This window comes from Odocoileus virginianus, chromosome 2, assembly GCF_023699985.2.
Source record: "Odocoileus virginianus isolate 20LAN1187 ecotype Illinois chromosome 2, Ovbor_1.2, whole genome shotgun sequence".
Classification (NCBI taxonomy): domain Eukaryota; kingdom Metazoa; phylum Chordata; class Mammalia; order Artiodactyla; family Cervidae; genus Odocoileus; species Odocoileus virginianus.
The window spans coordinates 84,176,480-84,198,468 of NC_069675.1; the positions used below are offsets into that span (position 1 = coordinate 84,176,480).

Here is a 21,989-nt window from a genome sequence, read left to right on the forward strand (position 1 = left end):
TTTTAATATTCTTATATGAAGTGACTGTTGATTTTTCTAATTAATACAGGACAATAAAACTGCTTTGTATTGGGCTGTTGAGAAAGGAAATGCAACAATGGTGAGAGACATCTTACAGTGCAATCCTGACACTGAAATATGCACAAAGGTATAAACGACATTTCCATCCTTTTAGCAATACCTAGTGCTGAATGTTTGGAGAAGGAAATGGCAGTCCACTCCAGTGTTCTTGCCTGGAGAATCCCAGGGATGGGGGAGCCTGGTGGGCTGCCATCTATGGGGTCGAATGGAGTTGGACACGACTGAAGTGACTTAGCAGCAGCAGCAATGCTGAATGTTAGTACTGCTTATTTTTTTTTTCAGTTTTTACAACTGTTGGATATTAGAATTTTACTGGTAGTGTTCTGTATTAAGTTGAGGAGTAGCTCCTTTTAGGAGTTGTTTATTCACAGCAGAATACACTGTGTAATTTGTTATTTTATTTAGATACTTTCAGAAAGTACAATATCAGCCATTCATAAACTGTGGCCGGGTCATTTCCCCAGAATTATTTTATGCTCCTGTTGTTTGGAATGCCAAACATGTTTCTTTTTAAAAGATTATTTCGTGTGGTTATTGGTTCCTCAAACCAACCACTTTAGTCTGTTTACTCCATGTGAAAAGTATAGAACTGTGTAAGACCTCAGTGATTATATTTGGCCTTCTGTATAGTAGTTGTTCATAAGGAAAGTATATTTGGAATTCTGAAGTGAAATGGCAGGAGTCCTTCATGAATAAAGCAGACTTGTGGAAACACCCATAATACAGCCCCATTTCATCTACCAGAGATTTGGAGCAGTGTTGTCTGAACCAGTGATGGTGACTGCAGTGTCCTGGGATACCTTCTGGTTTGCAGGCCGTGGCTCCTTGGAATCTTTTTTCTTTTGGAACTGTGTGTCAGCTGCTCTGACCACATTTTGCTCTTTCCTAATACAGTGCTGAACTCTGTGGTCTCTTCTTCTTTCTCTTAATTTGGTTTTGAAAGCAATTAGATCATTCTTTAATAAGTAAGTAGTGGGTACAACCCTTGCTTAGCTGAGTGACATGCAAGTATTTTGATACAAATGGTTGGTTGTGGAAGGAAAAGCACTTTCTTATTAGTTTTTGCAACTGTGTTTTCTTGAGAACATTTTTGATGTAGACTGGGCAGATATTTGACTTCTTGACGTGTGTTTATATGACTTTAAAGACTAAACGTGTTAATCTGGCAAACCTTTTTATCTGTACCCACAGGATGGCGAAACACCCCTTATAAAGGCTACCAAGATGAGAAACATAGAAGTGGTAGAGCTGCTGCTGGATAAAGGAGCCAAAGTGTCTGCCGTCGATAAGGTAGTAATAAAACATTTGTGCAGAGAGCATAGGGCAGTTGGTAAGACCAACCTGTATACCTGGTGGACTTAGGGGAGTCTCATGTTATTTTGTGGAGGGAGAGATTACTGACTGGGGATATCTGTGTGGGATTTGGATGCTGTGAGGTCTTGGCTGTTCTGAGAGCGTGCTGAGGAGTGGGCAGGCTCAGTTAAAGAAGTTGCTTCCTGTGTGCCCTCTGTGGCTCAGATCAGTTATAGGGAGCTGAGCTGCATTGAGCACCATGCAAGGATGATGTCATCAGCATGGATCTTGTTGCAGAGAAACAAGAGGAAAGAATCAAGATAAGCCACAGGAAGAACGTGGCACATCATTTTCATTTAAGGTTCTAGAGCAACCAGAGTGGGCGGGAACTGAGAATTTCATTTGTTAGCTTTTGGGTCATTGTCTTTAAGAGATGTTTGTAAAGTAAAATGTGGAGAATACTTTGCAGACTAAATTTTTTTTACATGATAGTTTTCATTAGTGCTGGATGTGAAGAGTAAAGTGATGGAGATTCTAATAAGGGAAGAAGGCAGGTTGATGTTTGAGAGAAGTTAAAGCTGAGGGAATGGAGAGATGGTAAGTAGCCAGAGAAGGGTGGATACAATAGAGAGGACTCTGAGGGAGGGAATATAGAGAAAGACGATGATGGTGACCAAGGGCGTGAGGAAAGACAAGTTCACTTGTGGTAGTGAAATACCAACATGGACTGAGATGCTGTGTAGACCAATGACGAGAGCATTGTGAAATAGAATATAAATTAGTTGAGGAAGACAGTTGACATCAGTGGACAGTTAGTATCTGAATGGTAGATGGAAGTACCATTAACCTATGATGGAAGTGGATCCAGGGCCTGTGGGAAGCCACAGGGGAAACCTGTTCCTTGTGCTCTTTCATTCTGGAGGCTCTGGGAGAAAGAATACCCAAGAAAAGCTAGGGAAGGAACTAGAGAAAGAAAATTACAAGGAAGATAGAAATAAAAACTCATATGAAAAATATGGAGAGTTTGGATATTTTCTTATTTTGTAGAAATATGGAAAATGTTATTCTGTATATATGTACATGAGAAATGGGAAAGTTCAAGTGTCCCTTCACTGTTTACAGAAAGGAGACACCCCTCTGCACATTGCTATTCGTGGGAGGAGTCGGAAACTGGCAGAACTCCTTTTAAGAAACCCCAAAGATGGACGGTTACTGTATAGACCCAACAAAGCAGGCGAGACTCCCTACAATATTGACTGTAGCCATCAGAAAAGCATCTTAACTCAAATATTTGGAGCCAGTGAGTATTGGGTTTTGTATCTGCCTGAGGTTTTAAGAAATGAACATCTATGAAAAGATTAAGAGAATGACAGCAGTTTTGTGTTTATCACTTAACCAGAGATTATAAAAGTTAAATATGTTATTACTTTGCTGTAGAAAAGTAACTTCTTCCTGTCTAGAGTTCCTTTCATTATATTGGAGCATTCTAAATTAAGTACATTCAGAGTCAATGGTAGCTTTTAAAACCTTCAAAAATCTAGCCTACTTTTCTGAAAATCTCATCCCCCTGTTATTCTCTCAGGTAGACTTTGTTCTTTTGTCAAACATGCTCTGTTTTCAGTGAGTGGCTCTCAACCTCTGCTTGTGTTGTGCACGCTCCATTCCCATGAATGTTCTTGTTAAAATCCTGTCTCTCCAAGGTTGGGGTCAGCTGTCTCCTTCTCAGTGACCTTTTGACTGATCTGCCTGCTGCTGCTAAGTCGCTTCAGTTGTGTCCGACCCTGTGCGACCCCATAGACGGCAGCCCACCAGGCTCCCCTATCCCTGGGATTCTCCAGGCAAGAACACTGGAGTGGGTTGCCATTTCCTTCTCCAATGTGTAAAAGTGAAAGTGAAGTCACTCAGTTGTGTCCAGCTCTTACTGACCCCATGGACTGCAGCCCACCAGGCTCCTCCATCCATGGGATTTTCCAGGCAAGAGTACTGGAGTGAGGTGCCATTGCCTTCTCTGGACTGATCTGCCTAACCAGATGAAATTTTTGCCCCATTTGGGTACTTAAGCACTGTGTTAATAATCCTTTTTAAATACCTATTACATATGCCCTTTTATTTTGTTTCTTTTAGAATTTTCTCCCAGATTCCAAGTTATTCAGGGCAGGCATTCTTTCTTCTTATCTTTTATCCTCCATAACACCTTGCATAATGCCTTGAATGTTGTACTAAAGTAGTTTTTGCTTATAGAGGATGCACGTGAGAATCTAATCATTCACATGTGGTCTTTTGAAATATGGAGCAATTTTCTACTCAAATTAAAAAGAGACATGTTAGTCCTAGAAACCAACAGGAGAGAGTAGCATCCTGCCACCTTCCAGTTTAGCTGTTTATTTACATCTTGTTTTTAAATTTTAAGTATGATTCTATTGTATTAAGTTTTGTAATGCATACATTAAATTTTAAGGATGAAAACACAAATATAGTAGAAAAAAAGTGCAATCTTCCCGTTTTCCCTTATTTCCTAATTTGTCATTGTTTGTACAAATTGTAAATTCTTTACATTTCTAAAAATGTTTTATACTATATATATATAGCCTTAAAAAACACTTGAGAATACTGTATTATAAAAGTTTTAAATGATTGTTGCATAATCTTTCAATCAGTTTTAACAGTATGGTCAGTTCTTTATTGATAAATATTTGGTTTGTTTTGCAATCAAAAGCTAGTGCTTCAGTGAACATATTTGTACAAATATCCATTAACTCTTATTTTTAGGATTATTTTCTTGGAATAAACTTCCAGAAGTAGAACTGGCAAGTCACTGGGTATTCAGTTTTGATAGACTTTCCAAAATGGTTGTAACAATCTCTTCTTCCTTAGGCCGCGTTTGTGCACTTCCCTACAACCTTGCTAACACTGGATATTTCCAGCTTTTTTATTAACCTTTGCTAATCAGATTGATAAGAAAAAAGTTTCATTTTAATTTCCATTGTAAAATTATTAGTGAGATTGAGATCTTTTAATAACATTCGTAGCGTATTTCCTTTTTTGCTATTTTCCTCTTTGACTCCTTTGTCCTCTTTTTTTAAAAAATTATTTAATAAAATTGAGTTTTGTGTTTTTAAGGATATTGATCCTGAATTCAGCTATATAGTGTATCTCTCTCCCCAGATTATTCTTTGTTTATGGTGATGGGAGTTTTTTTATTCCCCATTCGAAAGGTATATAAATCTGTAGTTTGTTGACCTTTTCTTGCAGCTCTGGCTTTAATATTATATTGAGAAGGAAAGGTCTTTTTCCACACAAAGATTTTTAAAGGTTTTTGTCTTATATTTCCTTGTACTTTTATAGTTTTACTCTTTACGTTTAATTTTTTGTTTCAGAACCGTATTTTTGTTGAAGTATGAGATGTAGAGTTTTAATTTCATTAAAAAGAAGGGAAAAAAAAAAGAATGGCTTACTTCTCCCAACACCACCTACTAATTCATCCTTTCCCCACTGATCAGACATGCCACTTACATTAATATCCTGTGTGAGTTCTATGGTATTGTAATTATTGTCGTTTTAGAATGTATTTTGAGTCTTCTCCAAAGAGAGCTAATTGTTGGTAGTCTTTAAATTTTTTTCATACCTATTCTTACTTTTTAATTTTTCAGAATATTCTCATCTATTTTTATTGAGATTGCCTTAAAGTGATTGATTAATTTGGGGAGAATTGCTATTGTTTAGTCATTGACCCTTTCTGTTTGGAACCATAGAATAATTTTTTTCTCTGCTTATCTCTTGTGTTTTTAACTAACATTTTATAGCCTTATTTTTATTCATACTGTACATTAAATTGATTCCTATTGATTAGTTTCTGTTTTAATCTTTTTATTGATTTTATAATATACTTTACTCCACATTTTAGTATCCTTGAAGTTGGACTTTGTCTTATAATTGATGGGTGAGAAAGCATTGTGTCATAATTTGGCAACCTTTCTTCTCTCAGTTGAACATAATAATGATGCCTCTTGTAATTAGTAGGTATTTAAGTTCTGTGAAATATGATATTAACTTATTAATCTCTGAACCTATTTTTACACAGGTCTAACCCTGGTGGCTTAGATGGTAAAGAATCTGCCTGCAAAGCAGGAGACTGGGGTTCAGTCCCTGAATCAGGAAGATCCCCTGGAGAAGGGAATGGCAACCCACTCCATATTCTTGCCTGGAGAATCCCATGACAGAGGAGCCTGATGGGCTATAGTCCATGGGGTTGCAGAGAGTCAGACATGACTGAGCAACTAACACTTTCAACCTTTTTTTCCGTTACTTGAGTTAACAATTAATACATGAGAATTGATACTCCTTTATAATGTCTCTTTTTAATGTTAGGGTATCATGTATTTATAATTACAGGACACTTGTCTCCTACCGAGACAGATGGTGACATGCTTGGTTACGATCTGTACAGCAGTGCCCTGGCAGATATTCTCAGTGAGCCTACCATGCAGCCGCCCATTTGTGTGGGCCTTTATGCACAGTGGGGAAGTGGTAAATCCTTCTTACTCAAGAAACTAGAAGGTAAAGGGCTTGTTTATAAAGTGTATGCATATATAACAAGGTTTTCTCTTGTGTGTTTTTTAAGTAAAAATAAGAGTTTTATGTATGGGTATGTGGTTGATCCTCCACCCAATCATTTGAGTTCTCTCTCTAAAACAAAGGTCCAACTGCATTAGAACCCCTCTGTAGCAGATTTCCTGCCTGCACTGTTTATAGATATCTTAAACCTATAGGTATCTTAAACCAGGGCCCTTTGCAGACATGTCAGCTTGTGTGCTCCCACCTGCCAGCACTACCTCTTGTGCAGTTCAGTGGTGTAGTTACAGATGGCTGTTTGCTCTTGTAGGCACAGACCAGACACTTACTGAGTGGCTCCTCTGCATCTCCCCCCACCTCTGACCTGAGACCCCACTCCTTTTGCTTAGCAAAATCTTACTTATTTCTTCAAGGACAGGTTTCAGTATCACCTGTAAATTTTTTTTTTTTAACTAAATTTTGTAGTAGGAATGAATGACTTGTTTCCAGCTCATTTGGGCTCACCTTAAGAGCAGTGATCCTCAAATGTAACTGGAGGGAGAAGGGATGAGGAGTCGCAGAGGAATGGTGGTGCTATGTTTTCTGAAGACACACATAGCAAAGTAATAATTTTTAGTTTTATATATGGAAACAATACTTTGTTGATTGCATTAATACAAATCTCAAAATATCAACAAAACCTTGACAGACGGGAATATATGAGAGAGGATTTTGTGCGTCTTCAGTAGGAAGCAAGAGAGTGGGTAGGGCAAGGGTCAAGGGTCAATGTGCCCCCAAGGAATGAGATTGTTAGCAAAAGCGAACATTGGTTAGCATGGTTAAGTAGCAACATTCTAGCTAGGTAAATGTTTATAGTGAAAATGTGAAATTTTCAAAATGTTTTATTTTTTAAACAAATAATGTTTTCTTATAATTTCTCTTTCAGATGAAATGAAAACTTTTGCAGGACAACAGATTGAACCTCTGTTTCAGTTTTCATGGCTTGTGGTGTTTCTGACCCTGCTGCTTTGTGGAGGGCTTGGTTTATTGTTTGCTTTTACAGTAGACCCAAATCTTGGAATTGCAGTGTCATTGAGCTTCTTGGCTGTCTTGTATATATTTTTTAGTAAGTCTTTGTCTTTTATCTTTTTCAAAAATATAGAGAATGCCAAAACTCATTGTTTTATTTAGAATTGTATCTGCATCTGTCTTCTAAAGTCTAAAAGTGGTTTTCCTATTTTGATGAGAAGATTGATTTTTTTGCTATTTTGTAAGTTGACTTAGAGGAGCATTGTCCCCAGCCTGCCTGGCAAAACTTTATTTATTTTTTTTCTGGCAAAACTTTAAAAGCTAGTGCACTACTTATTAATATTGAAGCAGAACTTTAAATTACTTTTCCTTTTTTATGTTAATGATTTGTGTTTGAATCTTTTTTGAAAATAAATCTTCATAGACATCATGGCATGCTCTTGATCATTTTGATCATGACTGTGATTTTTATTTTATCTAAAAGTAAGGTAATAAATATATATAATCCCTGTTTTTAGGAGTGTCTTCAGTTGCAAGAAAGGAAATAGGTTTACTGTTGGTAACTTCAGCAGTCACAAGTAGAGATAAAACCAGTCATTCTTACATTTGAATCTGAACTAAAGGATATGCTTTGGTTTAAGGCATTATCCTTCTGATTGTGTTTATTATGTCATATTTTAGCCCAACTTACTTTCTGTTTTTCACATACCTGATAATATGTTTTTGCTTTTGTTATTGCTCAGACGCTCAGTTGTGTCCAACTCTTTGTGATCCCATAGACTGTAGCCCACCAGACTTCTCTGTCCTGTGGGATTCTCCCAGCAAGAAGACTAGAGTGGGTTGCCATTTCCTACTCCAGGGGATCTTCCTTACCCAGGGATTGAACCCAGATCTCTTACGTCTCCAGCACTGGCAGGTGGATTCTTTACCACTAGCTCCACCTGGGAAGCTCCTGATGTTTGTTGGGGAAGGTTAATTAGTTGAGGAATTCTTTGAGAACTAGTTAGGAAATAACACGGGACCATGAAAATTATGTAAGCCTACCTGTCACTACTTGATACTTGACTGTTTGCAGAAAAGAGGCTGCTTGACTAATGATTGTTCTGGATAATTTTTTTTAAAACCTTGACTTTTAGTTGTCATTTACTTTGGTGGACGGAGGGAAGGAGAGAGTTGGAATTGGGCCTGGGTCCTCAGTACTAGATTGGCAAGACATATCGGCTACTTGGAGCTCCTCCTCAAATTGATGTTTGTGAACCCACCTGAGCTGCCAGAGCAAACCACTAAAGCTCTGCCTGTGAGGTGAGTTGGTCCCTTAGACAGAAGTAACTTTTAATAAAATGAAGCAAATGAAAGTTGATAATACATTTTTTCTCATGTTTTCTTAAGGGAGGAAAAAAAAAATTGGTCCCTTGAACTTTTTAAATTGAGAAATAAAACAAACATGCCCTCGTCACATCACTTGGAAAACTCTTCATATTACATCTCCCTCTTGTACATTGTAGGATCAGAGACACCTTTTCATAAAAAATTATATTTAACTTTGATTTACCAAATTTTATTAGAGTGAAGCCCCACATTCCCCCCTTACGATACCTATTACCATCCTTTGGACAAATCAGTAAAGAGTACTGGGTCTAGGTTGGAGTCCTGGAACCTTTTGACATCAGGGTGTGGTCTTGGCAACTCAGCATGTGCTCCGAGCTGTTCTTTCCTCAGCTGTGGATATGTATGTACCCACTCCTCTAAAGTTATCATCATATCAAATAGGGAAGGTATGAGCAAACAGTTCAGAAAAGATGAGAAACTTGTAAGTCAAAGAGTAAAGGAAATCTGGAGGGCCCCAGAGGAAAGTAAAATGGAAAAAAAGGTTAAAGAACTGAAAGCAAAAGGAATTCAACAGAAATTAGTAAAATAATTAAATATGCAAAAATTAAGAATTTAGAAATTATTGTAAGATAAAATATGTGTAAGTTAAGCTGAAAGTGAATGATCCAAACCTGGTAAGACATCAGAACTATGAGAGGAAGATAAAAATAAATTTACAGGTAAATAAATGGTATATAGGATTAAGTGTTAAGAAAAGGATTTAAAATGAGAAGTTAAAATGAAAAACATAAAAAGAAGACATACAGAATAGAATAAAAAAAGTTGGGGAAGATATTTTTACATAAAAGCATTTAAAGTTAATGAGATCATTATCTTTTAAAAAGTTAGAGCAACTAAAATAGCATTAATTTAATTAAGACCAAGTATATATAGAGTACACTGTGATCCTGGATTGTATTTTGAAAGCAGTGCCTGTCTACAGGATTAAGTTGAGAGTTTAGCAGTAGAAAGGAATAAAGGAACTAATGCAGAAGTAATACCCATTCAGAGGCTCAAAATGCAAATAATTCAGTTATTTCACAGAACAACTAGGAAAAGAATATAACTTCTTTCTCAACCTCTGGTAGATGAGTAAGCTATAAATAGGACATTCTGAAGGTTGAGTTTTTAAATGGCATCAAGTTCGTAATTACTATACTATTTTCTCAAGGTTCTAATCTCTTCAGTTGGTGTTTACAAAATGTTCTTTGTGCGCCTCTTTCTGACTAATGTGGGGCACCACCGTTGAATTGTTGTCATGAGATCTGGGAGATGTCTGGCTCCTTTGTCTAAGTTCTGTCATAACCTTTTCCCTTTTCTGCTTTTAGTCAGAATTGCTTCATATAACTTACTAATTTAACATTTGTTACTGTCATTTCCTAAGAAAAGAATATAAGCTTTTAGAAATGGAAGATACCTAATTACAAATAGAATTTTAAAAACAATATTTTGACAGAGACATGAAGGAAACACCGAGCTACATGATAGACATAATGTATGTTGAAACTGTTTCTTTAGGTAGCGGCATAACATTTTCTTTCCCCTTTCCCCAAGCGGCATAACATTTTCTTTCCCCTTTCCCCAAGCGGCATAACATTTTCTTTCCCCTTTTCCCAAGGTTTTTGTTTACAGATTATAATAGACTGTCCAGCGTAGGTGGGGAAACTTCAATGGCTGAAATGATCGCCACCCTCTCGGATGCTTGTGAAAGAGAGTTTGGCTTTTTGGCAACCAGGCTTTTCCGAGTGTTCAAGACTGAAGATACGCAGGGTAGGACCTTTTCTTCTTTCTGTATATGGAGGGGTTGAGGATGGTATGGACAAAATGCATGGAAACATGAACATCAGGTTCTAATAATATGCTGTCACTGTAATGATTGGGACTTTCTGGATGCTTGAGATGTTAAAACCATTTGTTGTATTTTACAGGTAAAAAGAAATGGAAAAAAACATGTTGTCTCCCATCTTTTGTCATCTTCCTTTTCATCTTTGGCTGCATTATTGCTGGGATTACTCTTCTGGCTATATTCAGAGTTGACCCCAAGCATATGACAGTGAATGCTGTCCTCATATCAATTGCGTCCATAGTGGGGTTGGCGTTTGTGCTTAACTGTCGAACATGGTGGCAGGTGCTGGATTCACTTCTGAATTCTCAAAGGAAACGCCTCCATAATGCTGCCTCCAAACTGCACAAACTGAAGAGTGAAGGATTCATGAAAGTAAGCACTCCTGGCTTGTTAGAAAATAATTCTGGGAATTCTCTGGTGGTCCAGTGGTTAGGACTCTGCTTTCACTGCCAAGGGCCCATGTTTGATCCCTGGTCAGGGAACTAAGATCCCATATAAACTGTGTGGTGTGGCCAAAAAAAAAAAAAAAAAAGAAAATAGTCCTAATGTAAACATGCTCCTAATGACCATGATCACTGGGGCTTTAGGGAGTCTGTTTTCTAACTGTTAGAGAATTGCACTTGTTTTTAGTTTTAATCCAGATTTTTCCTATGAAAAATGCATGTATAGTATGGAAAAAGTTATAACAGTAACGTCTTTTTATAAAATCGACTTTTACCAGATCCTCATAGAGTTAACTATAACTTCAGTACTTTGGCCCCCTGATGTGAAGAACCAATTCATTGGCAAACAGCCTGGTGCTGGGAAAGACTGAAGGCAAAGGAGAAGGAGAGGGCAGAGGATGAGATGGTTAGATAGCATCACCGACCCAGTGGGTATGAATTTGAGCAAACTTGAGGAGATAGTGGAAGACAGAGCCTGATGTGCTGCAGTCTGTGGGGTCACAGAGTCGGACACAACTTGGCAGCTAAACAGCAACAGCAGAGTTAGCAGATGCCCCTCAGGTGGTAGTTATTACCTAATAGTTCAGGTTGCTCTGCAGCCTGGTAGAGTAGACAAATTGAACCACCAAAACATAGAAGATAGGAATGTACTTTTTAGAGTAAAAAAGGACTTTATACAATTATCCACAGCCCCTTCCTTTGATCAAGGTCACATCCATCTGGAAGCCAGTTGTGGTGAGGCATGTAGGTCATTTGGTTTTGCATTTTAATCTGTCTTCTGACCTTCAGAGCATGTGATCTTGGCATGTAAGTCACTTCAGCCAAGTTTGTCCTTTTAAAATGCATATGACATTGTCTACCTCTTTGTAAGAAATGCTCTAATTTAGATGAAGGCACTTTGTAAATGGTGACGCATTCACTACAGTTCCACTAACTGGAACCACAGCTGGCAGCGAGCACTTTGGTTTTCTTTTCTTCCAGTAGGTGACTTTCAGGCTCTTTAAGAGAGGTACTTAAGTTTCTCGTATCTTCAGCACAGTGTATCCTTTCTTTTGCACAGGTTCTTAAGTGTGAAGTGGAATTGATGGCCAGGATGGCAAAAACCATTGACAGCTTCACTCAGAATCAGACAAGGCTGGTGGTTATCATCGATGGATTAGATGCCTGTGAGCAGGACAAAGTACTCCAGATGCTGGACACTGTACGTCTTAACCATCTTGAAACTTGTAACTGTAACATATGTGGCAGCTGAGAGGAACAGCTTCATGAATATCTTAAGTGGAATTTGAATACTATTTTTTCTTTTATAAAAACAACTGTGTGTTTTATGCAGAAACAGGAGAAGTTTCATCCCAAGCACATTTAACCAATTTTAGTTTAATGGCAGTGTGAGGGGAAACATGAGTAGGGGGGTCTCTAAAGTCCAGGGTGTGACTCCAGCGTTTCTATACAGATGGTTATGGTTAGAATATAGATAGGGGTGGGGAGACCACAGAATATGTGGAGTTTTTGTTAAAAAGTAAGAAAGGTCACTGGCTTTCTGTAAGGTCTGGTATAAGCAACAGTGTGTGCCTGTGGTCAGAGACCAGCGTGTGCAGTTCACCGTTTCTGCTTGTATTTCTCATGTGTTTGGATCTTACTAGACGAGTATGTGCAGTGCACCGTGTCTGCTCATGAGTACTTCATGAGTGTTTCTCATGTGTGTTGCTCTTACTAGACCAGTATGTACAGTGCATCGTGTCTGCTCATGAATATTTCATAAGTATTTTTCATGTTTGTGGATCTTACTTCTTAATGTAGATCCTGAGGGTCTCAAAGTAGGACAGGACCAATTGTTTCCTTCGGAGATTCTCTCACTGTCAAATGTTGAAAAATTGTCAGGTGGTGAAAAACCAGATTGAGACTTCAATAAAATTTGTTTTCACATAGAATAACATTTGAATGAGAAGGAAATGCTATTTTTAAAATGTAGTCACAAAGGCTAACACAGAATTTGAAGAGAGGTTTTGTTACTTTGGATAATTTAAGTTTTTTACTGTGATTATACATTTCTTTTACCACAGGTCCGAGTTCTGTTTTCAAAAGGCCCATTCATCGCCATTTTTGCAAGTGATCCACATATTATCATAAAGGCAATTAATCAGAACCTCAATAGTGTGCTTCGTGACTCAAATATCAATGGGCATGACTATATGCGCAATATAGTTCATCTGCCCGTTTTCCTCAACAGTCGGGGACTAAGCAGTGCAAGAAAATTTCTTGTGACTTCAACAACTAATGGAGATGTTCCATGCTCGGATAATGCAGGTAAAGATCAAGTTCCTTGGGTACTTTGGGTTTGAAGTGGTTCTGTAGTTTTTCATTTTGCATCTCCTCTTACCTTGAAAAGTATTGTTTGAATTTCATGACTCTTTAAGTATCATGTTTACAGCAGAGTTTCAGGACAAATGGTGCTTTCTTGATAAACTCTTTTAGGGATGCAGGAAGATGCTGACAGAAGAGTTTCACAAAACAGCCTTGGAGAGATGACAAAACTTGGTAGCAAGACGGCCCTTAATAGACGGGTAAGATAGTGTATGTTTTGAGCCATTTGTTTATATTGCTGCTGTTTAAGTAAAACCAAGGTGAGGCCACTTAATATTTTATAAATACTGCATTGAGCTCATAAAGTACATTTTATCATTGGTGGTTTTTCAGGGAATGTCTGAATCTAGAGCCATAATAACTGTAAATTATATAGGAGTGCCCAGTCTCTCCCAGCCTGCTCTCAGCCCAGGTCCCACTCCAGACCAGTTGAATCAGAACCTCTGAGAGTGAGATATGAAAGGTTCCCAGATGATGTCACTGGGGGCAGAGAACCGCTGGGTTCATCCCAGGACAGGTTGTACTTGTCCCAGGGCCCATTGTCACCACAACTGTAAAGGGGAGAGGCTTGTAGTGTGAGAACCAGTCTTTGCTGTGTTGTCCCGTTGGCTGACCTCCTGCCCTAATGTTTGTGAGGTGTGCGCTCTTTTTTCCTATCCCCACAAAGTGACCTTGTGTGCCTTTCCCAGTCCGTTGGTTGTCTCCTAGGAGACACTGTAGTTTCCCTGCCCTGCCCTTTCCTAGGAGCCTTTTGTAAAGACCTGGGGCTATTATAAGACAGGAGATGTACCTTTGCAGCTAAGTGATGGTAACAGTGCTGCTTATGGATGGCAAACTTGGTCTAGCATCAGTGATATTTCCCACTACCTGCCCCGCCCTGCCCCGCCCCCCAGTTTGCGAATCTTTGATTGGGACATTTTACATTTTAAAAACTATTTTCAGGTATTTTGATCTTATGCCTTTACCATGTTCAAGTATGGATGCAGAAATAATATTATGAAGGATAATTGACAGCTCTAAATTAAGAATGGGATATGAGTTACCATTTAGAATTTCTGTCCTGGGAGCCTGGACTGTTGGGTTCCCTTGTCTCATGACCTTAGATGAGAACCACCCTCGTTGTGCCTGCTTCTCCTGATTGGATGGGACCCCTGCTCATCCCGCCCAGTAGAGAGCCTTTCATTCTTACTAGACATGAGGATACAGCAGCTGTGCCCTTTCAGTAATTGTCACGTTTGAAAATAACCTAAAAATCAAAATGCTGAATCCTTAAATCTGGGCAAGGGGTTACTTGCTTTATTATCAGGGTTCCTATAGATACTGAGCTGCCATAAGAGTTTGAATTGAATTTTCTTTATATAGTTCATCTTATTTGTAGTTTTCAAGGCATTGGGCTTTCTCTGATTGTATAACTATAAATCAGGTACACCCAAAGCTAAACCATAGTCTGTGATGCATTTGCTGGAAATACTTACTTTAGAGTTCAGTACATATTCTACTTCAGGGAGGAGTAATAATACTTTTTGTTTCTATTTCATCTTCCTCTTTGATTGAAATTTTGGATTGTTTTTCTTGTTGACATAGACATGTATTAACTTCTCAAAAAAGCCTCAAGTTCTCAGGGTTGAAGTGAGGGTTCGTTCTCACTGATGGTACCCCGTTTTCAGGACACTTACCGAAGAAGGCAGATGCAGCGCACAATAACCCGGCAGATGTCCTTTGACCTCACAAAACTGCTGGTTACGGAGGACTGGTTCAGTGACATAAGTCCCCAGACCATGAGAAGACTGCTTAACATTGTTTCTGTGACAGGTGGGTTTCATTGTCTTAGTGTTGTGTGGTAGACAATAAGGTGGAACATTAACAGAGCAATTCACTTCCAGAAACAAAAGGATGGAGTGTGTTTATAGGTTTACACTGCTGAACACCAGTTTTATTTTGCATTCTGTGTCTAATAAAACCAGTATTAGTTTCGATAGTGAAAATTGACAGTCAGTTGTCTACTATTATTTTAAAATGTGACGATTTAAAAATTTCACCTCAGGTTTAATTTTTCTCTTTGTATAAAAATTTTATGCTCATTTGTATGACTATAATTAATTTATTCTTTAAAATGTTGAAGTTCAGATTTTTACATGCTGCTATTCTGCTTCAATTTTCAAATTACATATTTTTTCTTTTTTTTAATGTGTTAAATGATATACACATAAAATTTACCATCTTAACCAGGGTCCAGTTGGGTGGTATTAAATACTTTCACTATTTGTATATCCTTCACCACCATCCATCTCCATAATGCATTTCATTCCATTAAACTGAAACTCTATACTCATCCCCCTGGTCCTCTCCCAGCAGCCATATAAATATTAGGTATGAATTTGTAGTGTAAGTTAAGTGGCAAATTAAAAAACACTGAAAGTTGGTTATTTGTGAATATATAGAATGGTTGCCTTAACATAACGTTACACACCTATTAATTCTAAAATGTTTTTTGTATTCTTTAAAGGACGATTACTGAGAGCCAATCAGATAAGCTTCAACTGGGATAGGCTTGCTAGCTGGATCAATCTAACTGAGCAGTGGCCGTACAGAACTTCATGGCTCATATTGTATTTGGAAGAGACTGAAGGTATCCCAGATCAAATGACATTAAAAACCATCTATGAAAGGTACTTTATCTTACCTCTTTATATTTAAATTTGTTTTAAATTGAGTTGACTCTTAAGAAAAAAGTTAATGCATACAAAGCAAAATAAATGCAAAATAATATGTATAAAATGTAGAGTTCTGAGTTTAATCATTCTTATTAGTAATTTTTCCATTATAATTTCAGAGTTGTATTAGCACAGGTATATATCCCATCACATAAAATTTGCAGCTTTATTTGGATAGATTCTTTCTTTCTCAGTGTAACCTATATGATAAAAGATGTTTAATTAATAGTCCTATTAGATTTATGTGTTTAAATATACAAAAGGCAAACCTTGAAACATTGTTTAATGTCCATTTTAGTTTTTATTCTAAGTGTCTTGATAGAATGTTGAGGAGGTCTCATTTTCCAAATCGTTAGTGCGGGTGTTTTCACAGCTTTGTATCTGGAGGACCTGGGCAACTGTGAATACGGGCTGATAAACGTGCTTTGCACTAAACAGTAAAGGAATTTATTGTTCTTTTATAGTTATTGGAAGTACTTTTAAATTTACTTCTGATAAATAAATTGATTAAGTTTTTTCTGGGAAAACACACTGTCAAGGCTCAGTGTAGTGTCAAGTTTTGAGAGTACCACTTTCTTGTCAAATTCACAAACAAAATTATAGTCCTCTTTGTTTACCAGAATACTTAATACCTTCATAGCTTTCAATTACAACTCTAAATAAAAGGTATCTCTTAGGAAAAAGTGCAATTCAAGGAGCTATGTAATTGTATAAAACAGTATAATTGAAGCATTATTTTGAACATGTAAATGAAATAGTAAACCTGACCAACCATTCAGTGTAGAGTTTCTATATTAAACTTAAAATTCCAAATAGTTTCTCCTTGAGTATTATCAGTATATGGTTTTCTTTATTTTCTAATCCCCATTTTTCATGTACATATTTTATCTAATATTTTCTAGGTAAGTAACTGATTTTAGAATATAGAGGATGGTTGTAGTATTCGTCTACACACTTGAGCTCTTGAGGTTGTATGTTCAATTTATGTTACATTAATCAGTGTAAACTGTGTGAGCTGTGTGAAGTAGGTGTTCCAGTAGATGGCAGTGATCCACAGCTGCCAGGGGCCTGCAGAGCAGTGTTACTGGATACATCTGCTCTTTGATATCTTAGAAATCCTCTTTTTATTATGAGATACATGATTGGTTTTTTCCTTGGTTGTGTAGTAGACTGTTGTTTTGTTTCATGAATAAACATTTGCATTGTAACAGGTGCTACATAATGAATGTTTGCTGGATGAGCACAGTTTAGGTTTTGGTGCAGAATAGGACTCAAGTCAGTCTCTTCACCTTCATGTAATTGAACGTGATGCCTAGAAGTTTCCTGTGTCTCAGGAGTACAAAAACATTGACCAGTGTTCACCCTTTAAGGGCTGTATGCTTAGAGTTCAGCCCTCGGCCCTATGCATGCTCTGTGAAGAGGGTGAGACTTGGTGAGAGAGTCTGTGTCCTCAGGAAATAGAAGCAGGAGAGATGTTACAATATCAAAAAGTTTTTAAAACTCTCAGAAAAATTCATGATTCAGTTCAATCAGAAAAACTTTATTAAGTGTCTACTAGGCCCTGCTACCAGTACTGGAGATAACAATGGTGAACAAGTAAATATGTATTTACTTGTTCACCCAGCAATCCCACTGTGGAAATTTACTCTGAACACACACCTCCACAGTGATAAAACAACACTTATACAAGGTTATTTATTGTGACCTTATCTGTAGCACCATAACTTAACTGCATGTTTTTAGAAACATTAGTTGAATAAATTATGGCACATCTACCATAATAGAGTATTTTGTAACTGTAGAAAATGAGAAAAAAACTATGGTTTGATATGGAGAAATTGTAAGGATACATTAGTAAGTGAAAACTGCAAAGTGCAAGAGTATATAACATGCTCTATTTGTGTAAGAAAGAAGGGGGAATAAGGACATCTACATATAAAGATGTAAATATGTATTATTTTTTGTGAAAATATAAGACAACCCACAGGAAGGAAAAAGCAAACTAATAAAAATGTTTACCTGAAGAGGATGCTTAGATGGGGAATGAGATGTACTCTGAATGTGTATTTTTATATGGTTTGCCTTTCATATATTAAAAAAACTAATTCAAAAAGGATAGAAAAAAGCAAACCCTAAAATTGAATACAAACAGGAAGAATTGATGCTAATGATACATGAAACTGATAGTATAACCACACAGAAAAATATTAATTCAAACACCTTGGAACTCAGTTTTCTCTTGACTCTTTATTCTTAGTAGAATATACTGAGGCCAAAATTAGCTGCAACGAAATCTTGAACTTAGTAGGTTTATTGTTGCTAATCGTATTATTATACTCCTGAAGTCTCTTTATGTGTATTGTAAGATAGAGTAAATGAATGAATAAATTGATATTCTTGGAAGCCAGTGTTTTCTCTGTGGGAGAAGGGAATACCAGTGTTGAATGGAAAAAAATTAGGAAGAGCACTGTGGTATTAGATTGAATTTTGTTGTTGTTAGGTCACTAAGTCGTGTCTGACTCTGTGACCCCATGGACTGCAGTACACCAGGCTTCCCTGTCCTTCACTATCTCCTGGAGTTTGCTCAGATTCATGTCCATTGAGTTGGTGATGCTGTCCAACCATCTCACCCTCTGTTGCCCCCTTCTCTTTTTGCCTTCAGTCTTTCCCAGCATCAAGGTGTTTTCCAATGAGTCGGCTCTTCACATGAGGTAGCCATAGTATTGGAACTTCAGCTTCAGTATCAGTCCTTCCAATGAATATTTAGGGTTGATTTCCTTTAGAATTGACTGGTTTGATCTCCTTGCAGTTCAAGGGGACTTGAAGACTCAAGAGTCTTCTCCAGCACCACTGGCCATGAGATTTCCCAAGAAAGAATACTAGAATGGGTTGCCATTTCCTTCCTTCAGGGGATCTTCCCTGACCCAGGGATTGAACCCAGGTTGCCTGTGTCTCCTACATTGCAGGCAGATTCTTTACCTGCTGAGGCATCTGGAAAGCAGATTGGATTTGGAAATGTTAAATTATTAACTCGTAATTTAAAATGAGGTTTTCCCTTGCTTTGCCCAGCAAAAGGGAGCAAAAATATCCCCAAACTGTGAGCCCACCTGGAGCTGAACTCCTTGGAGAAATGGCTAATTCCAGGTCTGAGGCAGGGAAAGCTCAAGGGAAGTCTGCATTGTTGTGCCAGGAACCAAGGAAGGATGTGTTCGAGGACAGCAGAGTTTGCACAGATAGCCACAGGACGTAGTCTGAAGGAGAACCTTTCAAACTTGGGCCCATTTTCACAAAGAAAAATGATAGTAATGAGTTATAACATATCAACCCCCCCAAAAAAATCCATGAGTCCATAGTAATGCTTAGAAGAGAGTAAACAAGTAATAATTCTTTGTTTTAGAATGCCAGCTAATAAATGTAGAAGGAATGAGTGAAATTAAAAAATTATCATTTTTTAATCCCCAATATAATCATTGATTCAAGCAAGGATCATCAGTGGTTGCAAAAACCACTGGGGGGAAGTTGTTGGGGAATATGAGGCACACGTGATCTCAAAGTGTCAGTCCCCAGGTTATGTGCAACCACAGAAGAAATGCCCTTGCTGGGAGAGACTTGTCACCAGTTTTAATCAAATAGTCAAGTCTGATATCAGTAATGGGAGGCATAGCATTGTGTTGTTTAGTCGCTAAGTTGTGTTTGACTCTTCGCAACCCCGTGGACTGTAGTACGCCAGGCTTCCCTGTCCTTCACCATCTTCTGGAATTTGTGCAGATTCATGTTCATTGAGTCAGTGATGCTATCTAACCATCCCATTCTTTGCCACCCTCTTCTCGTCTCGCCTTCAGTCTTTCCCAGCATCAGGCTCGTGTGACTCTAGATAAAATGCAGTAGAACATTCCACATCACCTATGTGCTCTTGTTGCCAGCCATGTTTTACTGTGATCTTAATTGTGAGGAAACAGTCAGATGAATCTGAGATGTGAAACACTCTGCAAGGCAACTGGCTTAGGTTCCATATTGGCCACTGAGGAAGACTGAAGAGATCCCACAGCCCAAATGCAGCATGTGAGCAGTGATTGGAATCTATCAGAAGAGTAGAGCACTGAAGGGCATTTTGTGGGCAGTTGGGGAATTTGAGTTTTTGAGTTAATGTTAATATCTTTTGGTAATGTTAATATCCTTTGGTATGCTAAGGGTGTTTGGGGGACATTCATGCTGAAGTATTTAGGTGTGAAATACACTTTCAGATGATTTGGCAAAAGGAAAGTATGTATGTGTGTGTAGATAAAGTATTATTAAAAAATTTTCCTCTTCCCATGCCTTTTATTCTCCACAGTGACTGTTCAGTAAATGCTTTGTTAGCATTTTTACTTAGGGACATAATTTGAATTAAATGAATCTAAGAGCTGTACTCCTTAGTGCATTCCTGTGATTTTAATAACCTTTTCACACATGCCAAATTGAAAATCATTATGTATCTATACATGGCTCTTCTGAAAGTTCTAAAAAAAAACTACTGTTTTGCTCCATGGTGGCAGAATGAATCACAAACCACACGTTATTCACTGGTTGATTCTAATGTCAGAATCAGCCAGTACCTCTAAAGGTATGGAGCATGTGGGTATGGAAGGTGCACTGTTCATTAGTGTACCCATTCTAGTTAATTTTCATGTGATGTGTGTTTAGTGTGGGTCTTTACTGTAGGTTAGGGCTCAGATTGTGTCCTTTGTGTTTTTATGTGTTCCAGGGGCTGCCTGAGGAGGTAGGGTAGAGGGACAAATAGGCAAAGCATCTAATGCTCTTGAGGAACTTACAGACACATATCTATGCACATACATACCCTTTTCTTTTGCCAAACCATCTGAAAGTGTATTCACACCAAACCATCTGAAAGTGTATTCACACCTGAATACTTCAGCATTCCCAAAGACATCATTACCACACGCTCCACACACACACACACACACACACTCTCACTCACTCACTCTCTCTCTCTCTCTCTCTCTCACTTTATTTCACACACACACACACACACACACACACACACACACACACACACACACACACACACACACACACACACTCACTCACTCACTCACTCACTCTCTCTCTCTCTCTCTCTCTCACTTTATTTCCTAAACCATTAGAGGGTAAATTATATGCAACATATCTTCTGTCCCTCATCACTCAAGTATATGAGGAATATATATTCTGATTGAAAGTAAAATGTACACATTTGAAACAACTGGAATAAAGTAAAAATGTGATGGCTCAAACAGTTAGCCAGGTAACAAGTTTTATCAATAATGGGCCGAAACACTGCTTTCTGGATGATAGAAAGCTTTTCAGGCTAAGACTAACGTTCTTTGCTAATAGACCTTTTAAAAGGTCTAATTACTTGCCCTTTTAAAACTTTCATGCTAATTTCCAGCATTTGAGCCTCAAGCTTACACGATTTCCTAATGTTCAAGGAAATTCTCAGAAATTTGCATTTTCATTAGTTAAAATATATCATACAGACAAAAGAAAATATATTATCACCTGTAGTTTAAAGATCATGGTAAAAATTCGCCATGTTTGTTAAATAGAACATTTGTCAAAAGTTTTGGGGGAAAGTATATTTTTTATTTTTAATCATAGGAAAAATAGCGTGGAGTGAATTTTTGCAGTGAGAATATTCTGTGCCTATGAATATAGACTATTGTATATTGGAGGTATAATGAGGTAATGAGAACTTTGCAATTAAGTTAATCTATTATTTTATACTTTAGCTCTTGGTGGGCCTGCCATCCATGAATGGGTAGAATGCAGAGTGACTTTGAGATGGGTGTTTTTTTTTTTTTTTTTTTTTAAAGAAATGACTGTGTCCTTTATGCCTGCAGATACTTAGAAATACTGTTTTGTAGCTATTCTAAGGGAAAGAAAAAGACAATTTAGTAGGAATCTTTGAGAGTTCATTAAGGAATTGATTTAATTTAATGTGATCTCGAATGAAAAGCTATAGGGAGACAGTGTGATCAGTATATCGAAAAATCATATTGGAATGTGTTAGAATAACTCAGATGACTGTTCTAGTTAACCATAGTTGAGTTCTTTGATGCTATTGCTTGTCATTTGAATAATAAAAAGTTTTATTTATGGCAGACAGAAAGCAGCAGTATATAATTGATATTCATTTATTTTATTAAAGAAATCTGATTTGGTAAAAACAATCAGAAAATAGTATTTTTAACACTAGTAGTAAAATTTTTTTAATCCATAAAAAGCCTCATTTATTTTTATAGCAATTTGATGACACATCTG

General features: G+C 37.5%; 1 protein-coding gene across 18 annotated transcripts in view; it reads left to right on the forward strand.

Moving 5' to 3' along the window:
* KIDINS220 (kinase D interacting substrate 220) overlaps positions 1–21,989 on the forward strand; it is a 95,605-nt gene that overhangs the window by 27,832 nt on the left and 45,784 nt on the right. For all 18 annotated transcript variants that reach the window (XM_020912060.2, XM_020912061.2, XM_070451922.1 and 15 more), the window contains exons 10-22: positions 50–148; positions 1,273–1,371; positions 2,497–2,674; positions 5,767–5,931; positions 6,872–7,051; positions 8,091–8,256; positions 9,941–10,092; positions 10,251–10,540; positions 11,672–11,812; positions 12,675–12,918; positions 13,087–13,175; positions 14,643–14,787; positions 15,482–15,644. In XM_020912060.2, the coding sequence (XP_020767719.1) occupies positions 50–148; positions 1,273–1,371; positions 2,497–2,674; positions 5,767–5,931; positions 6,872–7,051; positions 8,091–8,256; positions 9,941–10,092; positions 10,251–10,540; positions 11,672–11,812; positions 12,675–12,918; positions 13,087–13,175; positions 14,643–14,787; positions 15,482–15,644 (2,111 nt within the window). The remainder of the gene's footprint in view (positions 1–49; positions 149–1,272; positions 1,372–2,496; positions 2,675–5,766; positions 5,932–6,871; positions 7,052–8,090; positions 8,257–9,940; positions 10,093–10,250; positions 10,541–11,671; positions 11,813–12,674; positions 12,919–13,086; positions 13,176–14,642; positions 14,788–15,481; positions 15,645–21,989) is intronic.